This window comes from Alexandromys fortis, unplaced genomic scaffold, assembly GCF_014885135.2.
Source record: "Alexandromys fortis isolate MF-2015 unplaced genomic scaffold, M_Fortis_MF-2015_v1.1 scaffold_152, whole genome shotgun sequence".
Taxonomy (NCBI): Eukaryota; Metazoa; Chordata; class Mammalia; order Rodentia; family Cricetidae; genus Alexandromys; species Alexandromys fortis.
This window is the reverse complement of record NW_026068045.1, coordinates 783,068-805,608: the sequence shown is the minus strand read 5'-3', so window position 1 is coordinate 805,608 and position 22,541 is coordinate 783,068. Positions and strand designations below refer to the sequence as shown.

At 43.3% G+C, this 22,541-nt stretch overlaps 1 protein-coding gene across 14 annotated transcripts in view; it reads right to left on the bottom strand.

The window, feature by feature from the left end:
• Arhgef11 (Rho guanine nucleotide exchange factor 11) overlaps window positions 1-22,541 on the bottom strand; it is a 131,682-nt gene that overhangs the window by 16,552 nt on the left and 92,589 nt on the right. For 6 of the 14 annotated variants that reach the window (XM_050118776.1, XM_050118786.1, XM_050118775.1 and 3 more), the window contains 9 exons: window positions 21,734-21,832; window positions 18,494-18,536; window positions 10,184-10,280; window positions 9,950-10,072; window positions 6,971-6,994; window positions 5,605-5,749; window positions 5,243-5,342; window positions 4,530-4,559; window positions 44-170 (listed from right to left, as the gene is read on the bottom strand). In XM_050118776.1, coding sequence (XP_049974733.1) covers window positions 44-170; window positions 4,530-4,559; window positions 5,243-5,342; window positions 5,605-5,749; window positions 6,971-6,994; window positions 9,950-10,072; window positions 10,184-10,280; window positions 18,494-18,536; window positions 21,734-21,832 — 788 coding nt within the window. The remainder of the gene's footprint in view (window positions 1-43; window positions 171-4,529; window positions 4,560-5,242; window positions 5,343-5,604; window positions 5,750-6,970; window positions 6,995-9,949; window positions 10,073-10,183; window positions 10,281-18,493; window positions 18,537-21,733; window positions 21,833-22,541) is intronic. The other 8 variants (XM_050118779.1, XM_050118787.1, XM_050118778.1 and 5 more) reach the window with 3 other exon arrangements.

The following is a 22,541-nucleotide window of genomic DNA, read 5'->3' as shown; positions in this document are numbered from 1 at the left end:
GAAGCCTGCCCATGCCTGGTTGGCCCCATCCAGCTACAGCTACCTGTCACTCTCCAGCAGGTCCTCAGGAAAGCTTCCTGTTGAGAGTCGTTGTGTCCCCGGCTCTGGGACATCATACTGATGGCTGTTCTCAAAGTGCTGAATGATGTTCCTCACATTGCCTGGCTTAACTGCAGGCAAAAAGAAAATGAAGGGTACTATTCTTTCTGTTCCAGTGTCCTTACTCCCCTCTATCCCAGAAGACAGAGCAATGAACAAGCACAGATGAGAACAGCATGGGACCAGAAGGCAGGGGACATGAGCTAGGCCTGGTTCTTCTCTAATATGCTGTGTAGTCCTGGGTGGTCCTCTCCTTTTCTAGGTCTCTTCTTTTCACACTACCTGAAAGCAATGACTAAGTTTTCCTAAAGTCACACAGCAGGTCTAAAAAAAGAAAAAGAAAAAAAAAAAAGAAAAAAGAAAAAAGCCAGGAAGACCAAAACCACATATACATGGAGTCCGACCATGTTGCTGAATCGAATCTCAGGCCCTTTTCAATTTTCTATCACTTTTATACACTCCCCTCCCTGCCCCACTCTCTATCCCATTCCTACGGCCAGCTTTGAGCTCCATTATTAAAGGATCGGTGAGAGGTAGGTGACCTGAGGAACAGAGGCAACACGTTATCCTCGACATTCAAAATCTAGCCCTTTCCCCAAGCTGACAGTTTAGGGAGCCAGTCTTATTCGAGAGCAAGCAAGGGACAGAGAGGGAGGACACACTAAGACATAATACTTGCAAACCCTGCAAAGGGGGCTTAGACCTAAGCCCAGCGTCTGGGAGCCAGGGAAGAGAAAAAGAGTTCACCTTCAAGTCAAAACTGAGTCATATGAAGGTAGAGCAGGGCTTGGGTAGCAGGTGGAGGCAGCAGAAGTATCTAGGGAACTGGCAACAAAACTGACTTTAGAGATTCTACATGTGTAGTTTAGACTCCTTGTCTAAAACAGACCTGCTCGTTGCATAAATTTGACTTTCAAAGGAAGACTCCCAACCTGAGAGAACAAAAAAATCTGTCTATTCTTTTCTACACTTACAGCCCCATCCTTGAGATAGATGGCCAGGGTGGCCCTTTTCTCAAACTTTGTAAGTGGCTGGGAATGTTTATAGTGGCTGTTACTATCACTTCCTTTTGTCTAGGACCTGTCCTAGAATGAATGTGCACCGGGCGGGAGGGGGGGGTCACCATAGACTCACTCATAGTCTATTGTGTACTTACGATGGACCTGTCTGAGCAATTACGTAAGAACCTAGGGATATCCCATAACTGACAGTATGAGGCAGAATTTACTATCCCTATCTCATGGTTACATGACTAATGTCTAGGTGTGCTCTGTAATAGTATGTGGCTGTGGCAAAAAGCAGGTGTAGCCCTGAGATCTGGTATCGCTGAGTAACTCAGCATAACAACAGGAAACAGAAAGGAGCACTTTCATTGATTGATTGATTGGGAGACAGGGTTTCTCTGTGTGGCTTTGAAACCTGACTTGGTACTCTCTGTAGACCAGGCTGGCCTCGAACTCAGAGAGATCCGCCTGCCTTTGCTTTCTGAGTGCTGGGATTAAAGGCGTGAGCCGCCACTGCCTGGCTTTTTAACCCAGGCAAGTTTCACTAGTAGACTTTGCTCCCTTTCCTCCAGTCTCTGAAAGACAATGGAACTAAGAAAAGTGAATTATGGGGGCTGGAGTGATAGCTCAGTCACTGAAGTGCTGCTGCAAGAATTGAGGACCAAAGATGAATCCCTAGCACCCAAATAAAAAGTCAGGGATGGTGGCAAGTACTTGTAATTCCAGTACGAAAAAGATGGAGACAGCCTGCCTAAAAGAATGGTGAGCCCCAGGCTCTAGTGAGAGAGATAACAAAAAACAAGTGGATGTCTCATGAGGATTGACACTTTAGGTTGACCTTTGACTTCTAAAGCCCCCCTCCCCCCATTATGCTATTAGCAACCAGACAAACAGGTGATAGATGAAGATTGAGTATCAATTGGACCTTTCTAGAAGTGGGTGTTTGATGTCCTAGGAATTTTAGAAGCCCAAATCAAATCAAGCAATCAGAGTGATAAAATCTGAATTAAGGAGCACATGGATGAGGCATGGGGCTGGAGAGGCCCAGCATAAAGAATGTGCACTGCTCTTCCAGGGGAACAAAGTTCAACCTCCAGCAACCACATCAGTCAGCTCATAGCTGCCCGAATCTTCAGCTCCAGGGAACCCAACCTCTCTGGGCCTCTGCAATTCATGTGCACACTAGACAGAGAGAGAGCACACAAACCCTCAGCACCCTTATCTTATTCTCCTTGGGCATTCTTGTTCTCTCTCAAGCTGACACAAAGCTCCCTCAGTGGAGCTGCTCAGCTTCTTACAACCTCATACTTTCCTTGACAGGGCAAATGAGAAACAGATTTTGGCAGCTATTGAGTCTGGAGCTGGGAACACAGCTCAGTGGTAGAGCAGCTTGGTTCCAATGATGGGCCTGGATTTCAGGGCTATTCTTTTGTTTTTCCACAGCTAAATTTTTTTTTTCAAGATTTATTTTTATGGCTTAAGATAGTATGATATGTCAATAACAAAGTAAGCTCAAAGATACTAATTTTAAAATGCTATTTTTACACAAAATAAATTATAGCAACAGAATTTCCTGACTGTATTCCATTGTTCTTTCTCCATGTACAAACTACTATAGAACTTAGAAAACATATTTTGCACTTTTTTTTTTTGAGACAGAATCTCACGTAGCCCAGGCTATGTAGCTGAAGCGCACCTTGATTTCCTAATCCTCCTGCTTCTACTTTCCAAGTCTAGGGTTACAGGAGTATGCCACCGTATATCATTAATTGTTTATACATGGACCTCACTGAAGGAAACTTGCATGATTCTGTGACATTTTGATGTAGGCTTTAAGTTTCTTATGGGTTAATATGTATAATTTTTTATTTTTGCTGTGCTGTGAATCAAAGCCAGGACTTTAAACGTGCTAATCATATGCTCTACTGAGCCATCCCCATAGCCCTCTATCAAATATTGTTTTTGGAGAGCGAAAGCGAGAATGCAATCTAACCCTGAATATTATTCCTCAGGAAATGATTACCTGCCCCCCAACAGGGTCTCAGTGATGTGCAGGCTGCTGATTCAGCTGGGCTGGGTGGTCAGTGAGCCCTCTGCCGCCTCCTCACTGATAGGATTACACATGTACACCACTATACCTAGCTTTTTTAAAAATTAATTTTATTTTATGTATATGGGTTCTCTGCCTGCATCTTTGCACCACTTTTGTGCCTATTGCCAGTGGAGACCAGAATGGCCTCAGATGCCCTGGAACTGAAGTTATAGATGATTATAAGCTACCATGTACATTGTGACTCAAACCTGGGTCCTCTGGAAGAGCAGTCAGTGCTCTTAGCCACTGAGCATCTCTCTAGCCCCAACACATCCAGTTCTCATTTTGTAGCAAGTACTTAACTGACTCAACTACGTAGCCCAGTCTGGCTTCCAACTCAACATTCTCCTTCACTACATTGAAGGGCCTAAGAAGGTTTAGGGATACAATCTTAAAAAAATTATAATTTTTTTCTTTGTAACTGTAATTTAATTAAGCAACTTGCAATTTAAAAAAACTGAAAAAAATTATTTTAATTGTAAACGAAACCCGATTCATTCCTGTTTCTCCCTCCCTGCAGTACACATTGCAGTCTAATGGGGTTTCCTGCATGTACAGTCTCCCAAAAACTTTTGTGTTAATGGCTAAGACGCAGTTAATGGTGTGATTGGAAGGTATTAGTCTACTCAGATGGAGGTCACAAGGAGAGGTGTGCCCTTGAAAAAGACGCCTGCACCTCAGTACCTTCTCTTTTTGCTTCATGCGTTAAGGAGATTTCCTCAGCTACAGGCCACACATTGCTGCTACAATCTGTGCAGCTCTGGCTCTTCGGAACTTGCTCAGTAGACCAGGCTGGCCTTGAACTCACAGAGATAAGCCTGCCTATGCCTAGAGTGCTGGGATTAAAGGTACAATGTACTTTTTTCTTTTTTTTTTTTTTTGCCATACCACAAAGCAATGGGGCCAAGTGATTATGGACTGAAACTATTGGCCCAATTAATCTTCTTTTTAAGTTATTTATCTCAGATATTTTGTTACAGCGACAAGTTAACACACTTTGAAGAGCAAAGGCTAGGGCCACAGGAAGCTGCTGCCAAGAAAGCTGGTCTCTATCAGAAACTCAAGGAAACCCTGCCTGGGGGAAGGGAGTTCTCACCCTGAAGAAACCAGTTAATGTAAAAAGGTCTGGCAGCTGACAAGGTGAGAAGAGTGACCCCAGCAGTCTGTGTCACAGAGAAGCTGTAGCAGAAAGGAGGAATACAAGAGATGGAGAGAAGAAAAGGAGGGAAGAAGGAGGGACCGGATAGGACCATATGGAAAAGGGATAGCAAAAATTTGGAGTTGGAAAATTGATGCTAATGAGAAGATAACCCCGAAGAAAATGGTCCTTTTACCTTCCACAGAGGACAAGGGAATATGAAATGCTAAAAGAAAAACAAACAAAAACAAAAGTAAACCATGAAAAGTTAATTTAATGTTGCAAGAGTCAAAATAAAAATTGTATCAAGCTCGAAAATGAAAAGGCCAATCAGATCTGGAAGAGACCCCTCTTCCTCTTTTTCCTGACGTCACCAAGTTCAATGCAGTCCAAAACCACTCTTCATATTCCCACTGAAACTCAGGATTGAAAATACTGACAATTTCTAGACATATGACACATGGCTGACGAGAAACCAATGGAGGAGGGGTCATTTAGTGTTCTAGTTACTGATGATATCATAGATCTTGCCCCTTACTCCTGCCAGGTCAAATCTCTCAACAAGGGCCAAAAATGCAAAATCACAGGAGTGTACATACCTACCAGGGATGAGTCAAAGAGGGAACTACAGATCACCAGGGAAGTCTTTCCAAGGTAGACTATTCAGTAGCTACAACTGCTTCCGAGTTCCCAGATTAAGACCCAAGGTAAGCAAGGGTAACCTCCCTGGCTCTGAAACACTGGCCTTCCCTCAATGAGACTGCACTGGATATGGCGGGGGGGAACAGCAGCACTAAGAGGAAGCCATGGCTCCCAGAAACATGGCAAGACCCTCCACTTCCTGTGTAGGTGAAGAGCTGAGATCTCTACCAAAGAATAGTCAAGGCTTTTGCTCTCCAAAATACTCACTGCTCTGAGAAGAGCTTTTGGGCTTCCCAATGTATCTGAGGATGGGGTTTCGCTTCTTGTCCTCCAAGGCCTCCTTTTCTTTCCTGGAATTGCTGCTCTGCTGAGATAGGAGACACTAGTTTGTAGGTGGTTCCAACAATCAGACATGACTGCTGATCACTCATGCCCTGTTCCCAAGACTGGCTCTAAACAAATAACTGGAAAGCTGACTCAGGTTTATATATTAATGGACATGTTCCACCTATGGCTGGGTTTAGAGAAAGGAGGGAGCTGTAGCTGGAAAACTGTGAAATGGCTTTCCTGATCTACCTCAGCACAGAGTACTGCTCCAAGTCAGCTATGTTCTAGGGCAGTTCTGATACCTTCTTGGTCTTAGGGAAGAAGGGCAGCCACTTGTCCTTATCAGGAGCAGACTGGGCCTTTTCTGCTGTGCTGGAGGGTCTTGACTCCCGAAGACGGATTCCAGCATGGCTCATATAGGTATTAAGGGCAAACTCCATGGGAGCACTGCAAGACAGGAGTGTTATGAACCAGAAAGGTCAAGTAATGTTTCTTCTTTTGTTTTGTATTTTGTTTCTCAAGGTAGGTTTTTTTTTTTGTATAGCTTTGGAGCCTGTCCTGGAACTAGCAGGCTGGCCTTGAACTCAACAGAGATCCTCCTGTCTCTGCCTCCTAAGTGCTGGTGAACCACCGCCTGGCTCATATATATTGCTAATATGTAATGCTTCTTAATAGACGGTTGAAGGACCAAAACCTAGCTCAGTGCAATCTCCCCACAGCTATCCCAGAGAGAAAGAAAGGGGTAGTTATGAGCTAACATGTTCAAAGTGAAGTCTGGATGGCCAAATGTAACAGCAGTTAGAAGCTGGCCAAATCTCTTCTACTGCTTCCAACAGAAATCCAAGCAGTAAACTCTCTTCCTATGAAGGGATGCTAGTCAGGGGATGGGACACAAAGGCCCTAAAATATGGCCTGGAGGACAGGTTAAGTCTATAGCCAATGTCCTCAGATACACATAGGGGGTTTAAAGTAGGCATACTGCCTTCACCTGCCCCATCCCTGAGAACAATGAAAAAAAGAGAAGAAAGGGCTGTCAAGGTGCTTCTAATTGCTACAAACAAATGGAACTGTCTAGTGCTCTGTGCTCAAAATGTACTTGGCCTGTAATTTAGTAGACAGACTATCTGTTCAATGGAGCCAGCACAGAAACACTTCCACTTTGGCTTCAGGACCCATCTCTTCCTTTAAGAAGAGTGTGTAGGCAGGGAATGCAGACACACTTTAAGATGACAAAAAATAATAAAGCCAATATGTGAGATTAAAAAAAATGTGCCAAGAAAGAAGATGCTTTCCTCTCTGATGGTGCCCATCATAGACTGATTCTACCACCATTATTTCTTTGGGAGATGAAATCTCTCTTTAGGGAAAGAAATGGGAAGGGAGACTTAGGGTATTGTGAGTAGATGGACAGAAGCAGGCCTGGGACATCATGAACACCGAGGGCCAGCCTGTCACACCAAAGAGTAGACCCATATACCAGGCAGTGGTCCTTATGCATCAAGTCCTGCATGTTATGGTTAGTTACCTGGGAACTAGCCCTGCACAGACTCATGTCCTGTGAGGTTACAACTTTCCTGTGGGTAGCAGAAATGAAAAGCATAGGAGAGCTCAGCCCTTCTTCTTCCCACCTGGAATGTTGCAAATGAACTACACCAAGGATTTGCTCACCTCCGGTCTTCCTCATACTTGGACCTGTAATGAAAGAACAGATCACTTGGACTTTGAGTCAGGCTGTTCTCGGGGTAGAGCTGGAAGTCCTTTCTTAGAGGAAAGAGAAGGGTTGGTAGGGCATACAAGGTCTGGAGCCTTTGAAGCTCAGGAGGTGAGAGTTTTTATTTCCTCAAGGATTCAACTGGCAATGATGATGACAATGATGCCTTCGAGTACAAAGGGGGATGCAGCAAATTCAGTCTCTGTTCTCTGTGTCAAAGCACAAAGTCATTAGGACAAGATGAAACCTGGAGGCCCGATGGAGGCAGCAGTCACCAGTGTGTGGGGATTATTACTATGGGCTGACATTTTTATAAGCTATTTACACACAAACCCATTTAATTTTCAAAACACCCACAAGAAGGCTCCCATTTGGTAAGAACAAATTACATTACTTGAAAATAGAAACTACGATAAGTTGGGTTCCTAGAATAGAATCTCAGGCTCAGTCAGGTACTGCCTGCTTGCATCGCAGAATCCATGGCACCTTACCACTGAAGGCTAGGAAGCTGAATTACAAGGCTATGCTTTCTGTGTGATTTTCTTTCTAATCCAGATTTCCTATCCTTTCCTTCCTGTCTTTTCCAGGTCTCTTTCCTCTTTCTTTATTATTCACTGGAACTAGGAATTGAACCTAGGGTCTTACATGTAGATTAGGCAATCTTTCTACCTCTGAGCTACATCCCCTGACTTTAAATTTTTTTTTTTTTTTTTTTTTTTGGTTTTTCGAGACAGGGTTTTTCTGTGGTTTTGGAGCCTGTCCTGGAACTAGCTCTTGTAGACCAGGCTGGTCTCAAACTCACAGAGATCTGTCTGCCTCTGCCTCCCAAGTGCTGGGATTAAAGGTGTGAGCCACCACCGCCTGGCTTTTTTTTTTTAAATCTTGATCCTACTGAGTTTGGCTTTGAACTCACTTAGTAGTCTAGGGAAGCCTCGAATTCTGCCTTGATTTTTTTCAGGACAAGGTTTTTGTTTGTTTGTTTGTTTTTTGTGTGTGTGTGGGGCAGGGGGGGGGGTAGCCCTGACTGTCCAGGAACTCACTTTGTAGACCAGGCTGGCCTCAAACTCAGAGATCCACCTGCCTCTGCCTTCCAAGTGCTGGGATTAAAGGTGTGCGCCATTACTGATGGCACCTCAGCTTCTCAAAGTAGCTGGGTTTACAGGCCTGTGCCACCAGGCTCGGTTATTTTTTATTTTTTTAGTGAGATGGAACCCAGAGTCTTGTGCTTGTTAGGTAACAGCTCCACTTCTAGCTGTAACCCTAGCCCCCGCTAGCCCAGATCTGTCACCACATGACAGATTTGCACAGGTAGCTGTTTCTTTAGATCTGTAGTTTGATACATCAAAGAGACCCCAGGCTTAACATGTCCAAAACTGCTCCCTGTCTTATCAGTTGCACCTAGAGTGACTGATGGTCTTTTTTAATGCTTTGGGAAGAAATCCCTGGAATCTCTCCTTTGACTTTCTTTGGGAAATTCTCTTAATGATTCTATCCCTCAACTCCACCAAGAGCTAATTTCTTCTCACAACTTTCATGGCTATTGCTTTACTATAATTTGTGGGGATTCCTATAGGGAGCCTTGTAACTGAATTGCTTAGTTTTCCTTTTCTTCTACCCACAGTGCAGCCTCCTGCAGTTCCAACAGCTCTTCCACTTGCTAAGTGAAGACTAAAACCGTCTCCATTGTGCTGCCCCTCCCATTAACTGGCTCTGCTCTTTCTACGCTGGTCTCACTTCTGCCTGCCTTGGCTGTTCTGTCTGCGATGCTCTTTCCCAGATGTCAGATAATTTAGTCAATCTCTTCAACTGATTACTACCTTTTCCAGGTAGCTCACTTGAACTAGTCTATTTAACTCTGTAACCCAGTGACTCTGGCACTCCTAGTTGTCTATACCCTGTCCTATTTCCTCCCTCGACGCTTGCTATCTCTGATATACTGCCCATCCACTTATAGGCACTGCTGTCTCCTTTCATCATTACATAGCCCCACAAAGGAAATAACCACTCTGCTCACCAGATGCCCCATGTACACGTGTTTGGCAAATAGTGGAAACACATTTGATACATGCCAAAATGAAAGGCTCATGTTATTGATACTACAACTTTTGTCATTTAGTATGTGAGGCTCAGAGAAACAGAACAGATTGATTAAGGTCACTGCTCAGCAAGAAACAACACTGAGAAGAAAAGCTGTCTAGGCTTAGAAGTTCAGCTATCAATCCTGCCCTGGGGTCCAAATCACGGATAACACATGCTTTAGAAAATGAGACTCGAGGGGCTGGGGAGACAGTTCAGTGGTTAAGACCGCTGACTGCTCTTCTGGAGGACTGAGTTTGATTCCCAGCACACACACAGTGGCTCATACCTGTAACTCTAGCTGCAGGGGACCCGACACCCTTTTATGGTCTTTGCGAGCACTGCATGTACATGAGACACAGACATACATGCAGGTAAAACACTCATACACATAAAATCGAATGAAAAACAAAACAAGGAAACAGAAAACAGAACTGGAGAAGCCCAGCGGGAGCAGCTGTGCCCAAGCTCCCTGGAAAGTGCTCCAGCTTCAGCTGTGCTTGTGAAAAAATGGCCTCTTTCCTTAAGTCAGTTCTGAGCACTTACTGAAGACACTCCAGGCCCCTGGCAGAGGCGCAATGTCATGCTGAGTATCAGCTATGAACGTATAGGCAAGGAAGGAGGAAGATCATGAAAGGGCTAGAAAGGGGAAGCAGAAAGCTCACTGTATTCTTGGAGCCTTGTATTGTCACAACCACCAGTGAGCTGTAGCTTTAGGCTTACAGGTGGGTCCCTCAGCACATCCAAGCAGGATCTCCTGTCTTTTGGAGAAAGAGATCATGCAAGAAGTACAAGAAGGTAGAAAACAGGCCAACCTGTCTGGGAAGTTCAGAGAGATAGTGGAGAAGTTGAATACTCACAGGATATCTCCAAGGGCAGCCAATTGCTTCTCAGCCATTTGGCGCTCTCGAAGAGGGTCCCCATCCAAGTCTAGTAGGTCATTTTCACCATAGAGGCTGCCTAGCCCCAGAGTGCGCTTTGATCTACACCAGAGATACAACAGGGAAACAAAGACCATGCTGAACATGTATGTACACAGAGGGGAAAGTCAGATACTCCCTCCAGAGGCACAGAGAACTGAGGGCTCTGCAGACCTATAGTCACTGATCTGTTCCTGGATCTCCAGTGTGACTGCCTCTTGAGCTTCACAGAGAACACCACGAGGGTCCTCGCCATTCCGCAAGCGCAGGTCTATAGTAGAAAAGCAAAAAAGGCAGAATAGGTGGGTGTTAGAGGAGGAGATAACTTCTGAGCACCTCAAGTGGTTTTGCATTCTGTGACACTGGTGGAAAAACTGGCTTTTTGGCCCATTAGTCCGAAAGCAGTGAAGGCCTGTATTTCATCCAGGTAACATCTTCTTATTTAATTAAAAACACATTTCACTTAAAATTGTATGTGTGCATGTGCTGTGGTGTACATGTGGAGTTGGTTCTCCCCGCTCACCTTTATGTGGATCCCAGGAATTAAACTCAAGTTGTCAGGCTTAAGACTGAATCATTCTTCTGATACTATCAAAGTCAAGGACAAAATTATTGTCTGGATGTCAAATGCTGCATGAGAGGAAATACTGAAGCTCCTTCTCATTGGGTATATGCTTAAATGTCTGCTGACATCAACATGCAGTCTTCTACAGACTTATTCCTTCTACTGCCTTGACACTTACACTTCATGGAACCAAGAGATGTGCCCTTCATCTTCTGCCATCTAGCACCATGCAGGCCAGGCCTTGGGAATGACAACCTCATTCTCTATTTTATATTTTTTAGACCGGGTTTCACTACATAATCCTGGTTGTCCTGGAACTTACTATGTAGACCAGTCTGGCCTTAGACTCACAGATATCTGACTGCTGCCTTCTGAGTGCTGAGAATAAAGGTATGTGCCACCATGCCAGACCTCTCAGTCTGTTTCTGAGCAAGCTGCTTTGTGTCTACATGTAGGTTGTCCTCCCTGTGTCTTTGCTATTAATTCTTTCCAAATGTAGACTACTAGTTCCAGCTTAGAAAACACTGTCTGTGCCTGACTTTTTTCTTTTCTCTTTTCTTTTCTTTTTTCTTTCCCTCCCTCCCTCCCTCCCTCCCTCCCTCCCTCCTTCCCTTCCTTCTTTCTTTCTTTTGGAGAGTCTCAAATTCATATATCCTTGAGAACATGGTATGTAGTAGCTAAGAGTGATCTTGAACTTCTGATCCTCCTGTCTCTACCTCCTGAATACTGGGATTACAGAGGTGTGCTGCTATACCTGGTTTATGGGATGCTGGGATTCAAACCCAGGGCTTTGATGCATGTTAGGCAAGCATTCTACCAACTGAGCTGTATCCTCAGCCCCACGCTGCTATCTTCTTGACATTGCCTCAACTATTTTGGAACCGGAAGGAATAGTATTATCATCCAATCCTTGGTCCTCGCTCTGACTCTGGTACTCCTGGTATTTGTATTGTTATGGAACTTAGCAAACTAAAACCTAATCACCCCATAGTCAACCAATTGAAAAATCCTCTCAAGACAATATTCCAGAGGGTCTGACTTAGCAGGTAGGATAGAGGTCTTTGTAATTTTACAAGTTACCTTCAGTAATCTGTCCTTGCTTAGAAATCCTTGGTAAAGTCTAATTTCCTCTTCATACAAGTGAGCCTACAAAGGCCCAGAGGCCCATGGGAAGTCGGCAGAAATGAGCTCTCGGGCGGTGCCGCATCACGCGTGTTCTAAGTGTGAAGCTGTTTTGGAGTAGCCATTTATGGATTCTGCCTCCTAGTACAGGACAGTTACGCAGGGACAGGGACTCCATCTCTCTGTCTTTGGTGTCTCCTGAGAATTCAGTATAAGAATGGCACTAAAGGTCGTTCCCTGCGAGCTCCATGGAGATCAATTTGTGGTGGACATAGGAGGTGAGACAACAGTGGCCCCGGGACCCCGGAACCTGGACCCCTACTCCCTAAAACCTCCACGTGGGAGAAAGGCCAGGGGTCCCCCCTCCCCAGGTGCCTTCGGCATTCCTAGCACCAGCAGGGAGCTGGTCTGCCAGAGAGCCATCTACCCCGCCTACAACACATCATTCCCTGTGAGCTCCGTGGAGACCAATTCTTGGTGGGCATGAGACATAAGAGTTGAAGGAAGAAATGGGAAGGCGCCAATGCAAGAACTCCTCCAACATCCTAAAAAGCAACATGGTACCACCATGTGGACACACAACAGGAAGACTTGATCATCCTAACCCAGAAGATATAGAAGAAAATGACTTTAAACATTACTTAATAAAAATGATGGAGACCCTTAAAGAGGAAGTGAAAAACTCCGTTCAAGAAATGGAGAAGACAAACAAAAAGCTGGAAGAAATTAATAAATCCCTCAAAGAAACCTAAGAAAACCAAGAAAAAGCAATCAAACAGATGAAGGAAACAGTTTAAGATTTGAAGATTGAAATAGAGGTAATAAAGAAAACACAAACTGAGGGAACTCTGGAAATGGAAAATCTAGGTAAACGAACAGGAACTATACAGACAAGTATAACCAACCGAATAAAAGAGATAGAAGAAAGTATCTCAGGTGTTAAAGATTCTATTGACTCAGTGGTCAAAGAAAACACTAAATCCAACAAATTCTTGACACAAAACATTAAGGAAATCTGGGACACCATGAAACGACCAAACCTGAGAATAACAGGGGTAGAAGAAGAGTTACAGCTCAAAGGCACAGAAAATATATTCAGCAAAATTATAGAAGAAAACTTTCCCAACCTAAAGAAGGATATACCTATGAAGGTACAAGAAGCTTACAGAACACCAAATAAACTGGATCAAAAAAAAATCCCCTCACCATATAATAATCAAAACACAAAACATACAGAACAAAGAAAGAATATTAAGAGCTGCAAAAGAAAAAGGTCAAGTAACATACAAAGGAAAGCATATGAGAATTACACCTGACTTTTCAATTGAAACCATGAAAGCCAGAAGGTCCTGGATAGATGTGCTGCAGACACTAAGAGACCATGGATGCAAGCCCAGACTACTGTACCCAGCAAAGCTTTCATTCACCATTGATGGAGAAAACAAGATATTTAATGACAAAAACAGATTTAAACAATACATATCCACAAACCCAGCCTTACAGAAAGTACTAGAAGGAAAGCCACAACCTGTCAGGAGCCATTTCCCCCCTAACAATCATTACAGAAACCATCACTCTAGGGAGTCTGCAGAGAACCTCACACCCATAGTTATGTTCTATTGACAAAACCTGCCCCTCACCCAATTAACTGCTAATCTTGGCGGAACCCGCCTCACATTCCAGCTATCCAGGAAACCAGGTGTGGCCACTTGACTTCCTAGCCTACCTCCTGGCCTACGTGACCTGGAACACGCGGCAAGAATCCAGTTACCCTGCCCCCCATTCCTTACCATATATAAACTGTAACCCATCCCTAATAAACGGAGGCTTTGACAAAACTGCTTGGCCTCCTTCTTCTGTCTTAGCTCACTCCCTTCCAGGTAGCGCCCCTCCGAGACCCTGGAGTAACTGATTGCGGGGTGGGTTACTAACCCCTAGACTGAGTAGCCCACCCAACGCAATCCACAACAACCCACAATAACACAGGCATCTGATACCCTCTCCCCCACCAGCATAACCCAAAGAAAGGAAACACACAAATACTACTACTGAAAGATAATCGGAGCTAACAACCACTGGTCATTAATATCACTTAATATCAATGGACTCAATTCACCTATAAAAAGGTACAGGTTAAGAGAATGAATACATAAACAGGATCCAGCACTCTGCTGCTTACAAGAAACATACCTCAACCTCAAAGACAGACACTTACTCAGAATAAAGGGTTGGGAAAAGGTTTTCCTATCAAATGGACCTAAAAAAAAAAATAAAGCAGGTGTGGCTATTCTAATATCTAACAAAACTGATTTCAAGCTAAAATCAATCAGAAGAGATAGAGAAGGACATTTTATACTCATAACAGGAACAATTCATCGAGATGAAGTCTCAATCCTGAATATCTAGGCCCCTAATTCAAAAGTACCCACATACGTAAAAGAAACATCACTGAAACTTGAATCGCACATCAAACCCCACGCACTAATAGTAGGAGATTTCAACACTCCTCTCTCAACAATCGACAGGTCAGACAGAAACTTAACAGAGAAATAAGAGAACTAACAGATGTAATGAATCAAATGAACTTAACAGACATCTATAGAACACCCCCCCCCCCCCCCAAATAAAAGAATATGCCTTCTTCTCAGCACCTCATGGAACCTTCTCTAAAACTGATCACATTCTGGGTAACAAAGCAAACACCCACAGATACAAAAAAAAAACAAAAAACAAAAAACCCTGAAGTAATCCACTGTGTCTTATCAGATCACCACGGAGTAAAGTTAGAATTCAACAACAATACTACTCCCAGAAAGCCTACAAACTCATGGAAAATGAACAGTCAACTACTGAACCACTCCTGGAAGGAAGAAATAAAGAAATTTAAATCTTCCTTGAATTCAATGAAAATGAAGACACAACACTCAAACCTATGGGACACTATGAAAGCAGTGCTAAGAGCAAAGTTCATAGCACTAAGTGCCCAAATAAGGAAAATGGAGAAAGCTCACATCAATGACCTAACAGCATGCCTGAAAGCTCTAGAAAAAATGAAGCAGACTCACCCAAAAGGACAAGACAGGAAATAATCAAGTTGAGGGTTGAAATCAACAAAATAGAAACAAAAAAAACCAATCCAAAACAAAGAGGTGGTTCTTTGAGAAAATCAACAAGATTGACAAACCCTTATCCAAACTAATCAAAAGGCAGACAGAGAACATCCAAATGAACAAAATCATACATGAAAAGGGGGACATAACAACAGACACTGAGGAAATTCAGAGAATCATTAGGTCCTACTACAAAAATCTGTACTCCACAAAAGTAGAAAATGTAAAAGAAATGGACAATTTTTTAGATAGATACCACCTACCAAAATTAAATCAAGACCAGGTGAACAATTTAAATAGACCTATAAGCTGCGAGGAGATAGAAGCCATCAAAAACCTCCCAATCAAAAAAGCCCAGGGCCGGATGGTTTTAGTGCTGAATTCTACCAGAACTTTCAAGAAGAGCTAATACCTACACTCCTCAAAGTGTTCCACATAATAGAAACAGAGGGCTCACTGCCAAACTTTTTTTTATGAAGCTACAGTTACCCTGATACCAAAACCGCACAAAGACTCAACCAAGAAAGAGAATTACAGACCAGTCTCACTCATGAACATGGATGCAAAAATTCTCAATAAAATTCTGGCAAATCAAATCCAAGAACACCCCCCCCCCCAAAAAAAACCCAAAAACATCCATTATGATCAAGTAGGCTTCATCCCAGAGATGTAGTGCTGGTTCAACATATGAAAATCAATCAATGTAATCCACCATATAAATAAACTAAAAGAAAAAAAACCATATAATCATTTCATTGGATACAGAAAAAGCATTTGACAAAATTCAACATCCCTTCATGATAAAGGTCTTGGAGAGATTAGGGATACAAGGATCATATCTAAATATAATAAAAGCAATATATAGCAAGCCGACAGCTAACATCAAATTAAATGGAGAGGAACTCAAAGCGATTCCACTAAAATCAGGAACAAGGCAAGGCTGTCCGCTCTCTCCATATCTCTTCAACATAGTTCTTGAAGTTTTAGCAATAGCAATAAGACAACATAAGGAGATCAAGGGAATTCAAATCGGAAAGGAAGAAGTTAAGTTTTCGTTATTTGCAGATGATATGATAGTGTATATAAATGACCCCCAAAGGAGTTCTACCAGAGAACTCCTACAGCTGATAAATACCTTCAGTGAAGTAGCAGGATCCAAGATTAACTCAAAAAAAAAAAAAATCAGTAGCCCTCCTATACACAAAGGATAAAGAAGCTGAGAGGGAAATCAGAGAAGCACCCACCACCTTTCACAATAGCCACAAATCACATAAAATATCTTGGGGTAACTCTAACCAAGGAAGTGAAAGATCTATTTGACAAGAACTTTAAGGCTTTGAAGAAAGAAATTGAAGAAGATACCAGAAATTGGAAAGATCTCCCATGCTCTTGGATAGGAAGGATCTTCATAGTAAAAATGTCAATCTATAGATTCAATGCAATCCCCATCAAAATCCCAACACAATTCTTCACAGACCTTGAAAGAACGATATTCAACCTCATACGGAAAAACAAGAAACCCAGGATAGCCAAAACAATCCTGTATAATAAAGAAACTGCTGGAGGCATTACTATTCCAGACTTCAAGCTCTATTACAGAGTTACAGTAATGAAAACAGCTTGGTATTGGCATAAAAACAGAGACACTGACCAATGGAATCGAACTGAAGACCCAGATATTAATTCACACACCTATGAACACCTGATTTTTGACAAAGAAGCAAAAAAGATACAATGGAAAAAAGAAAGCATCTTCAACAAATGGTGCTGGCACAACTGGATGTCAACCTGTAGAAGAATGAAAATAGATCCATATCTGTCGCCATGCACAAAACTCAAGTCCAAATGGGTCAAAGACCTCAATATAAATCCGACCACACTGAGCCTGATAGAGGAAAAAGTGGGAAGTAACCTTCAATGCATGGGAACAGGAGACCACTTCCTAAATATAACCCCAGTAGCACAGACAATAAGAGCATCAATAAATAAATTGGACCTCCTAAAACTGAGAAGCTTCTGTAAAGCAAAGAACACAGTCAATAAGACAAAAAGGGAGCATACTGAATGGGAAAAAAATCTTCACCAACCCCACATCAGACAAAGGACTAATCTCCAAAATATATAAAGAACTCAAGAAATTAGACATTAAAATTCTAAATAACCCAATTAAAACGTGGTATACTGAACTAAACAGAATTCTCATCAGAAGAATTTCAAATGGCCAAAAGATACTTAAGGAAGCAGTCTTTGTCCTTAGCTATCAGGGAAATGCAAATCAAAACCTTGAGATACCATCTTACACCTGTCAGAATGGCTAAAATCAAAAACACTAATGATAACTTATGCTGGAGAGGTTGTGGAGCAAGGGGAACACTCATCCATTGCTGGTGGGAATGCAAACTTGTGCAACCACTTTGGAAATCAGTGTGGCGGTTTCTCAGAAAACTGGGAATCAACCTAACTCAGGATCCAGCAATTCCACGCTTGGGAATATATCCAAAAGATGCTCAATAATACTACAAGAGCATTTGTTCAACTATGTTCAAAGCAGCATTATTTGTAATACCCAGAACCTGGAAACAACCTAGATGCCCCTCAATGGAAGAATGGATAAAGAAAGTGCGGCACATCTACACATTAGAATACTACTCAGCAGTAAAAAATAATGACATCTTGAATTTTGCATGCAAATGGCCGGAATTAGAAAACATCATTCTGAGTGAGGTAACCCAGACCCAAAAAAATGAATATGGTATGTACTAACTCATAAGTGGATAACAGGGCAACGAGCCTATAGCTCAGGATCCTAGAGAAACTAAGTAATAAGAATAACCCAAAGAAAAACATATATAGACCCACCTGGAAATTAGAATCAGACAAAAATTTGGGAGCAGGGGGGTGGGGGTGGGGGAGGAGACGGAGGGTGGAGGAGAACTTGAGGGAATGGGATGGTTGAGATAGAGGAAGGATAGATATGAGAGCAAGGAAAGAGATATTTTGATTGAGGGAGCCATTATGGAGTTAGCAAGAAACTTGGCTCTAGAAAAATGTTCAAGAACCCACAGGGATGAACCCAGCTGAGACCCTAAGCAATAGAGGAGGTGTCTGAACTGACCTTACCCTGTAGTCAGACTGATGATTATCTTAAATATCACCATAGAACCTTCATTCAACAACAGATGGGAACAGAGGCAACGACCCACATCGGAGCACTGGATTGAAATCCCAAGATCCAGTTGAAGAGTGGAGATAGAGTATGAGCAAGGAATTCAAGACCATGAGGGGGTCATCCACTGAGATAGTTTGCTTGAGCTAATCATAGATCACCACTACTGGACTGGGAATGAACCAGCATGGGAACAACCAAGCCCTTCTGAAGAGGGTTGACAGCTGGGGCCACTGATAGTGACACGGGGATGTGTCTCTACTTGCATATACCGGCTTCATGGGATCCTATTGTCTTTGCATGTAAACCTTGCTCAACCTAGATGTAGTAGGGAGGGCCTTGGATTTTCCACAGGGCGGGGTACATGGCACTCCCTTAAGGTTGGAGGGGTTGGGGGAAGGTCTGTGGAGGGAGAAGAAGGGGACTGGGAGGAGGGGAGGGAGTGGGTATTTGGACTTTTTTTTTTAAAGTAATAAAAAAAAAGGGGAAAAAAAAGGAAACCAGAGCAATGACCAACTTACCGATTTCAGCCTGTAACATCTCAGGGATCTTCACTCTGAGAGGCTATAAAACAAAAGAGTGGGGGCAGAAGTCATGAGGTTGCAAGCACCAAGCAGACGGATAGTATGTAGGTACACAGGACTTGGTAATGCTATTTTATCTCTTGTCTATACCAACCCTTTCCCTCTTTCTCATCTCTCTTCAATTTTGGACTTGAATTCTAGGCTAGGACTTTGGGAAATGGCATACGAGTTTACAAGACAAGCTGGTACTACATTCTGAGGGTGACCCAGTGGTGTTTTTACTCTGAAGCATGGAATGTAGAATGGACCACTGTCAAATTAGCTGCTGGACTCTCTTTTGCCTCTGAGTGGCTCCAAAAGGACAACCTTTGTTACTCGATGCATTGCTGTTCCTCTCCTTTGCTACCAGTGGAAACTGGGTATGTGTCACCTAGTCCTGCACTTAGCATGATACCCTGGCATGTGCCCTTAAATCTCTCGCCACATGGCTGGATATTGATGTGGTTCTGTAAGTGATGGCAGAGTACCTGGCAGCTCTAACCTTCTTACTCAAGACCCACCAAAGGCAGTAAATGCAAAACACTGAGGAAAACCAAATTTCCCCAACCTTATTAGTCCCAGTAGCCAACTGTGAGAAGACATAATCATTTCGAAATTAGTTTAGTTGATCAGATTATAAAGTCAAGATAAGGACTGTCATCTGCAAAGCAGATGCTCCAGGCAGGATCCTGACACTTCCCTGAGAACCCAGTTCAGATGCAGGGGCTCATTCCTCCCTCTTAGGGAATGACAGCAAGGCCTGCTGAGTCTCAGAAACTTACACTTTCCTTGCCTCACTGATCCAGATCACCTGATGATCTTGCGCCTGTCTCTTCACCCAGGTAAGGAAAGGCAGACGAGATTTGGAGAACTGTTAGAAATCTTTCTTGGCAGTTCTCATCCTTCCCAACGCGGAGACCCTTCAGTATAGTTCCTCATGCTGCGGTGACCCCCCAACCATAAAATTTTTTTTTTGCTACTTCATAACTGTAATTTTGTTAGTTATGAATCCTAATGTAAATCTGTGTTTTCTGGTGGTCTTAGGTGTTGACAACCACTGCTCTATCTCTAACTACTGTGCGGAAAGATGGTATATATTCCACATGTGGAACTAAAGAGACATACAAAGGAGATAAATCCTTTAAATTAAAAAATAGTTTATGTGTTTGGGTGTTTTGTCTGTGTGTATGTCTATGTAGCACGTGAGTGACTAGTGTCTGTAGGGGAGTTACAGATGTTTGTGAGCTACCATGTTCATGCTGGGAATCAAACCTGGGACTCCTTGAAGAGCAACACGTGCTCTTAGTCACTGAGTCATCTCCAGTCTTAGGAAAGGTAGATCTTTGAGAGGAAGAAACAGAATCCAGGAATCTCTTAGAGAGAAAAGGTCTTAAAAATCCATCTCTAGCTTTCTGGTGGTGATTGGGGTAAAAGTTCCAGTCAAGGAAAACCAACCAATCCCTGAGCACTTTGACTCTAAACCCAGAGCCAGCGAAAGAAACACACCGAGGATCTGAAACCTGAGCCAGGGAAAGAAACACTTTATTACTGAACCCAAAACCAAAGAAACACACCCTGACTCAGAAACCAGTGCCAAAGAAACACACTTAGTCTCTAGAATCAGAGTCAGAGAAAGACACATGCCCTGACCATAGAATCAGAGCCAAAGGACCAGGACCAGTGAAAGAAACACAGGCCCCGAAATCAGAGCCATCTCTGCCCATAATCAACTAAACCAACTAATCCCTGAGCAGAAAAATTCTCTGGGAAAATTCCACCCCTAAGCAGCCCTTTACAAGACTGTTCAGTTGCTGGCTGTCCTTTCCCATCCCAGCAGAGGCAGATGCTCTCCTGGAAATCTCTTTCTCAAGAGTCTTGGGTGAAGATCTTCATTCGTCTGCATAGAACAGAAGAACTTTGCTGGGATGTCCCTTAGGGGACTGAGCAGAAAAACCTTGCAGAGACATTCCTTTAGGAGGGCTGAGCAAGGCTCAGCAGAACAAAAGAACCTTGCTGAGATATTCACTTAGAGGGTTGAGCAGAAAAAGGAACTTTTCACGAGGACGAGGTTGCTGCATTTCTGCAAAGGCTCCCTTTTAGCAGAGAGTAGTAGAAGTAACATCTTGGGTCACAGAAATGGATAGCTCTGCTAGGATGTTCCCTTAGGAACATAGCAACTCTCTAGGAGAAGAGCAGGATTGATATATCCTGTGGGTAAACCATCCCCCACTGCACCCCAGCTTCAGGTAGCCCAACTTCCCGGTAAGTCAGGACACCTTTCCCTCCAAAGGCTGAGCTGTGCTATTGTGGCTCTAGCTTCCAGAGTTGTCCTATTGCAGCTCTAGATATAGCCTGGCTTCCTGATTGGGAGTGTCATATATCAATCTGTTGATTTCATTGGCTGAGCAATAAAAGAAACTGCTTGGCTGGCCCTGATAGGCTAGAACATAGATGGGAGGAGTAAACAGAATAGAATTCTGGGCGGAAGAGGAAGTGAGGTCAGACTCTACTCTGCTCCCGGACAGGATGGACTTAGGCTAGAATCTTCCCGGTAAGCGCACCTTGGGGTGCTTACATACATCATTAGAAATGGGATAGTCCAGGTGCGAGAATTAGCCTGTAAGGGCTAGAGTTCAGGGGCCAAGCAGTTCTTCAATGGATACAGTTTGTGTGTTGTTATTTCGGGGCATAAGCTAGCCATGCGGGCGGCCGGGTGCCGGGGACGCAGCCCTGCCGCTCTTATTTCAACAGCTTCCCAATAAGCCAGGATCAGCTCCAGAGCTGTGACACTCACTTGCTTACAGTGATGACCTCCCTATGAGAACATGCCTCTGACAAAAGGTCTCCCTCATCCCTCTCCAGAAGAGGAGAGGAGGAATATAAGAAAAAGCATCTGGTGTAGAGCCCTGATTTCTACTTTATGGACGTGAAATGCCCAGGATGCTATGCACAAACAGCAGTCTTATGTGTTGGCTACCTCACAGTCCTGTCAGCCACAGGAGGAAAAGCAAAGCTCCTTTCCAGGAGGAAGCAGCACTGAAAGCACCTGGTTCAAGATGAGTTAGAACTACCCCAAGAAACACATTTTTGTTAAAAACAAAAAACAACTTGTCTTTATTTGGCTTGAATATTTTGTTTGGGTTTCCTTTGCTTGTGATGTGGAATATGGAATTGTATTCTAATCCATGACATTCTTACCGCACTTTTCTCTAGGAAAATATTCCAGATGTCTTTCCCCAAACTTCGGGAATCTTTGGGATTTGTCTGTTGATAAACTTCTGAACACAAATAAAAAAGCTAGAACAACAGAGAAACTGGGTTAGAGCCGTGGATCTTCTTCACTAGGAGTGACTTTACCTGGAGGATGTCTGAATTTACTAGGGAGTGGTTCCTACTGTCATCTAGGGGTAGAGTCCAGTAAATGGCTAAATATCCCCAAATTAAGATCTCCTCCCACAACAAAGAATTTTCCAGTCTAAAATGTCAACAATGATGAGGCTGAAAAAAGGCAAGCATTTCAGTTTCCTTCCCTCAGCATATTTCATGCTGATCACTCCTCTATTCTGTCTCCTTCCACACTAGACATTTCTAGTGGTGTCTTCACTTGTTTATGTACTGTTCTCGAAGGGCTTTTACTTTGTTCCTCTTGGTGATGTGCTCCATCTTTTTCAGGAATGCTTCTGAGATATCAGCATTTGGGACTAAACAAACAGGTATTCAATGAATTCCCTTTGAGCAAATCAATGTTCATTCTGGACTCTAATTGTGGTATTTCCAGAAAGAAAAAGACAGCAACTCATTCCTTGCTCAAGACTTACTTTAAAGAACACAATACCAGCCTTCCTCTACCATCAGCCCTTGTTTCTATGCAGTAGGAGGGATGAGAGGGTGTGAGGTGATGGCTCTGGGTACCACCTTGTGGCACTGTGAACTTTATCCATATCTTCTCGAATGTCTCTTCCTCACCCCCCCCCCCCCCCCCCCCCCCCCCCCCCCTCGCCACCCT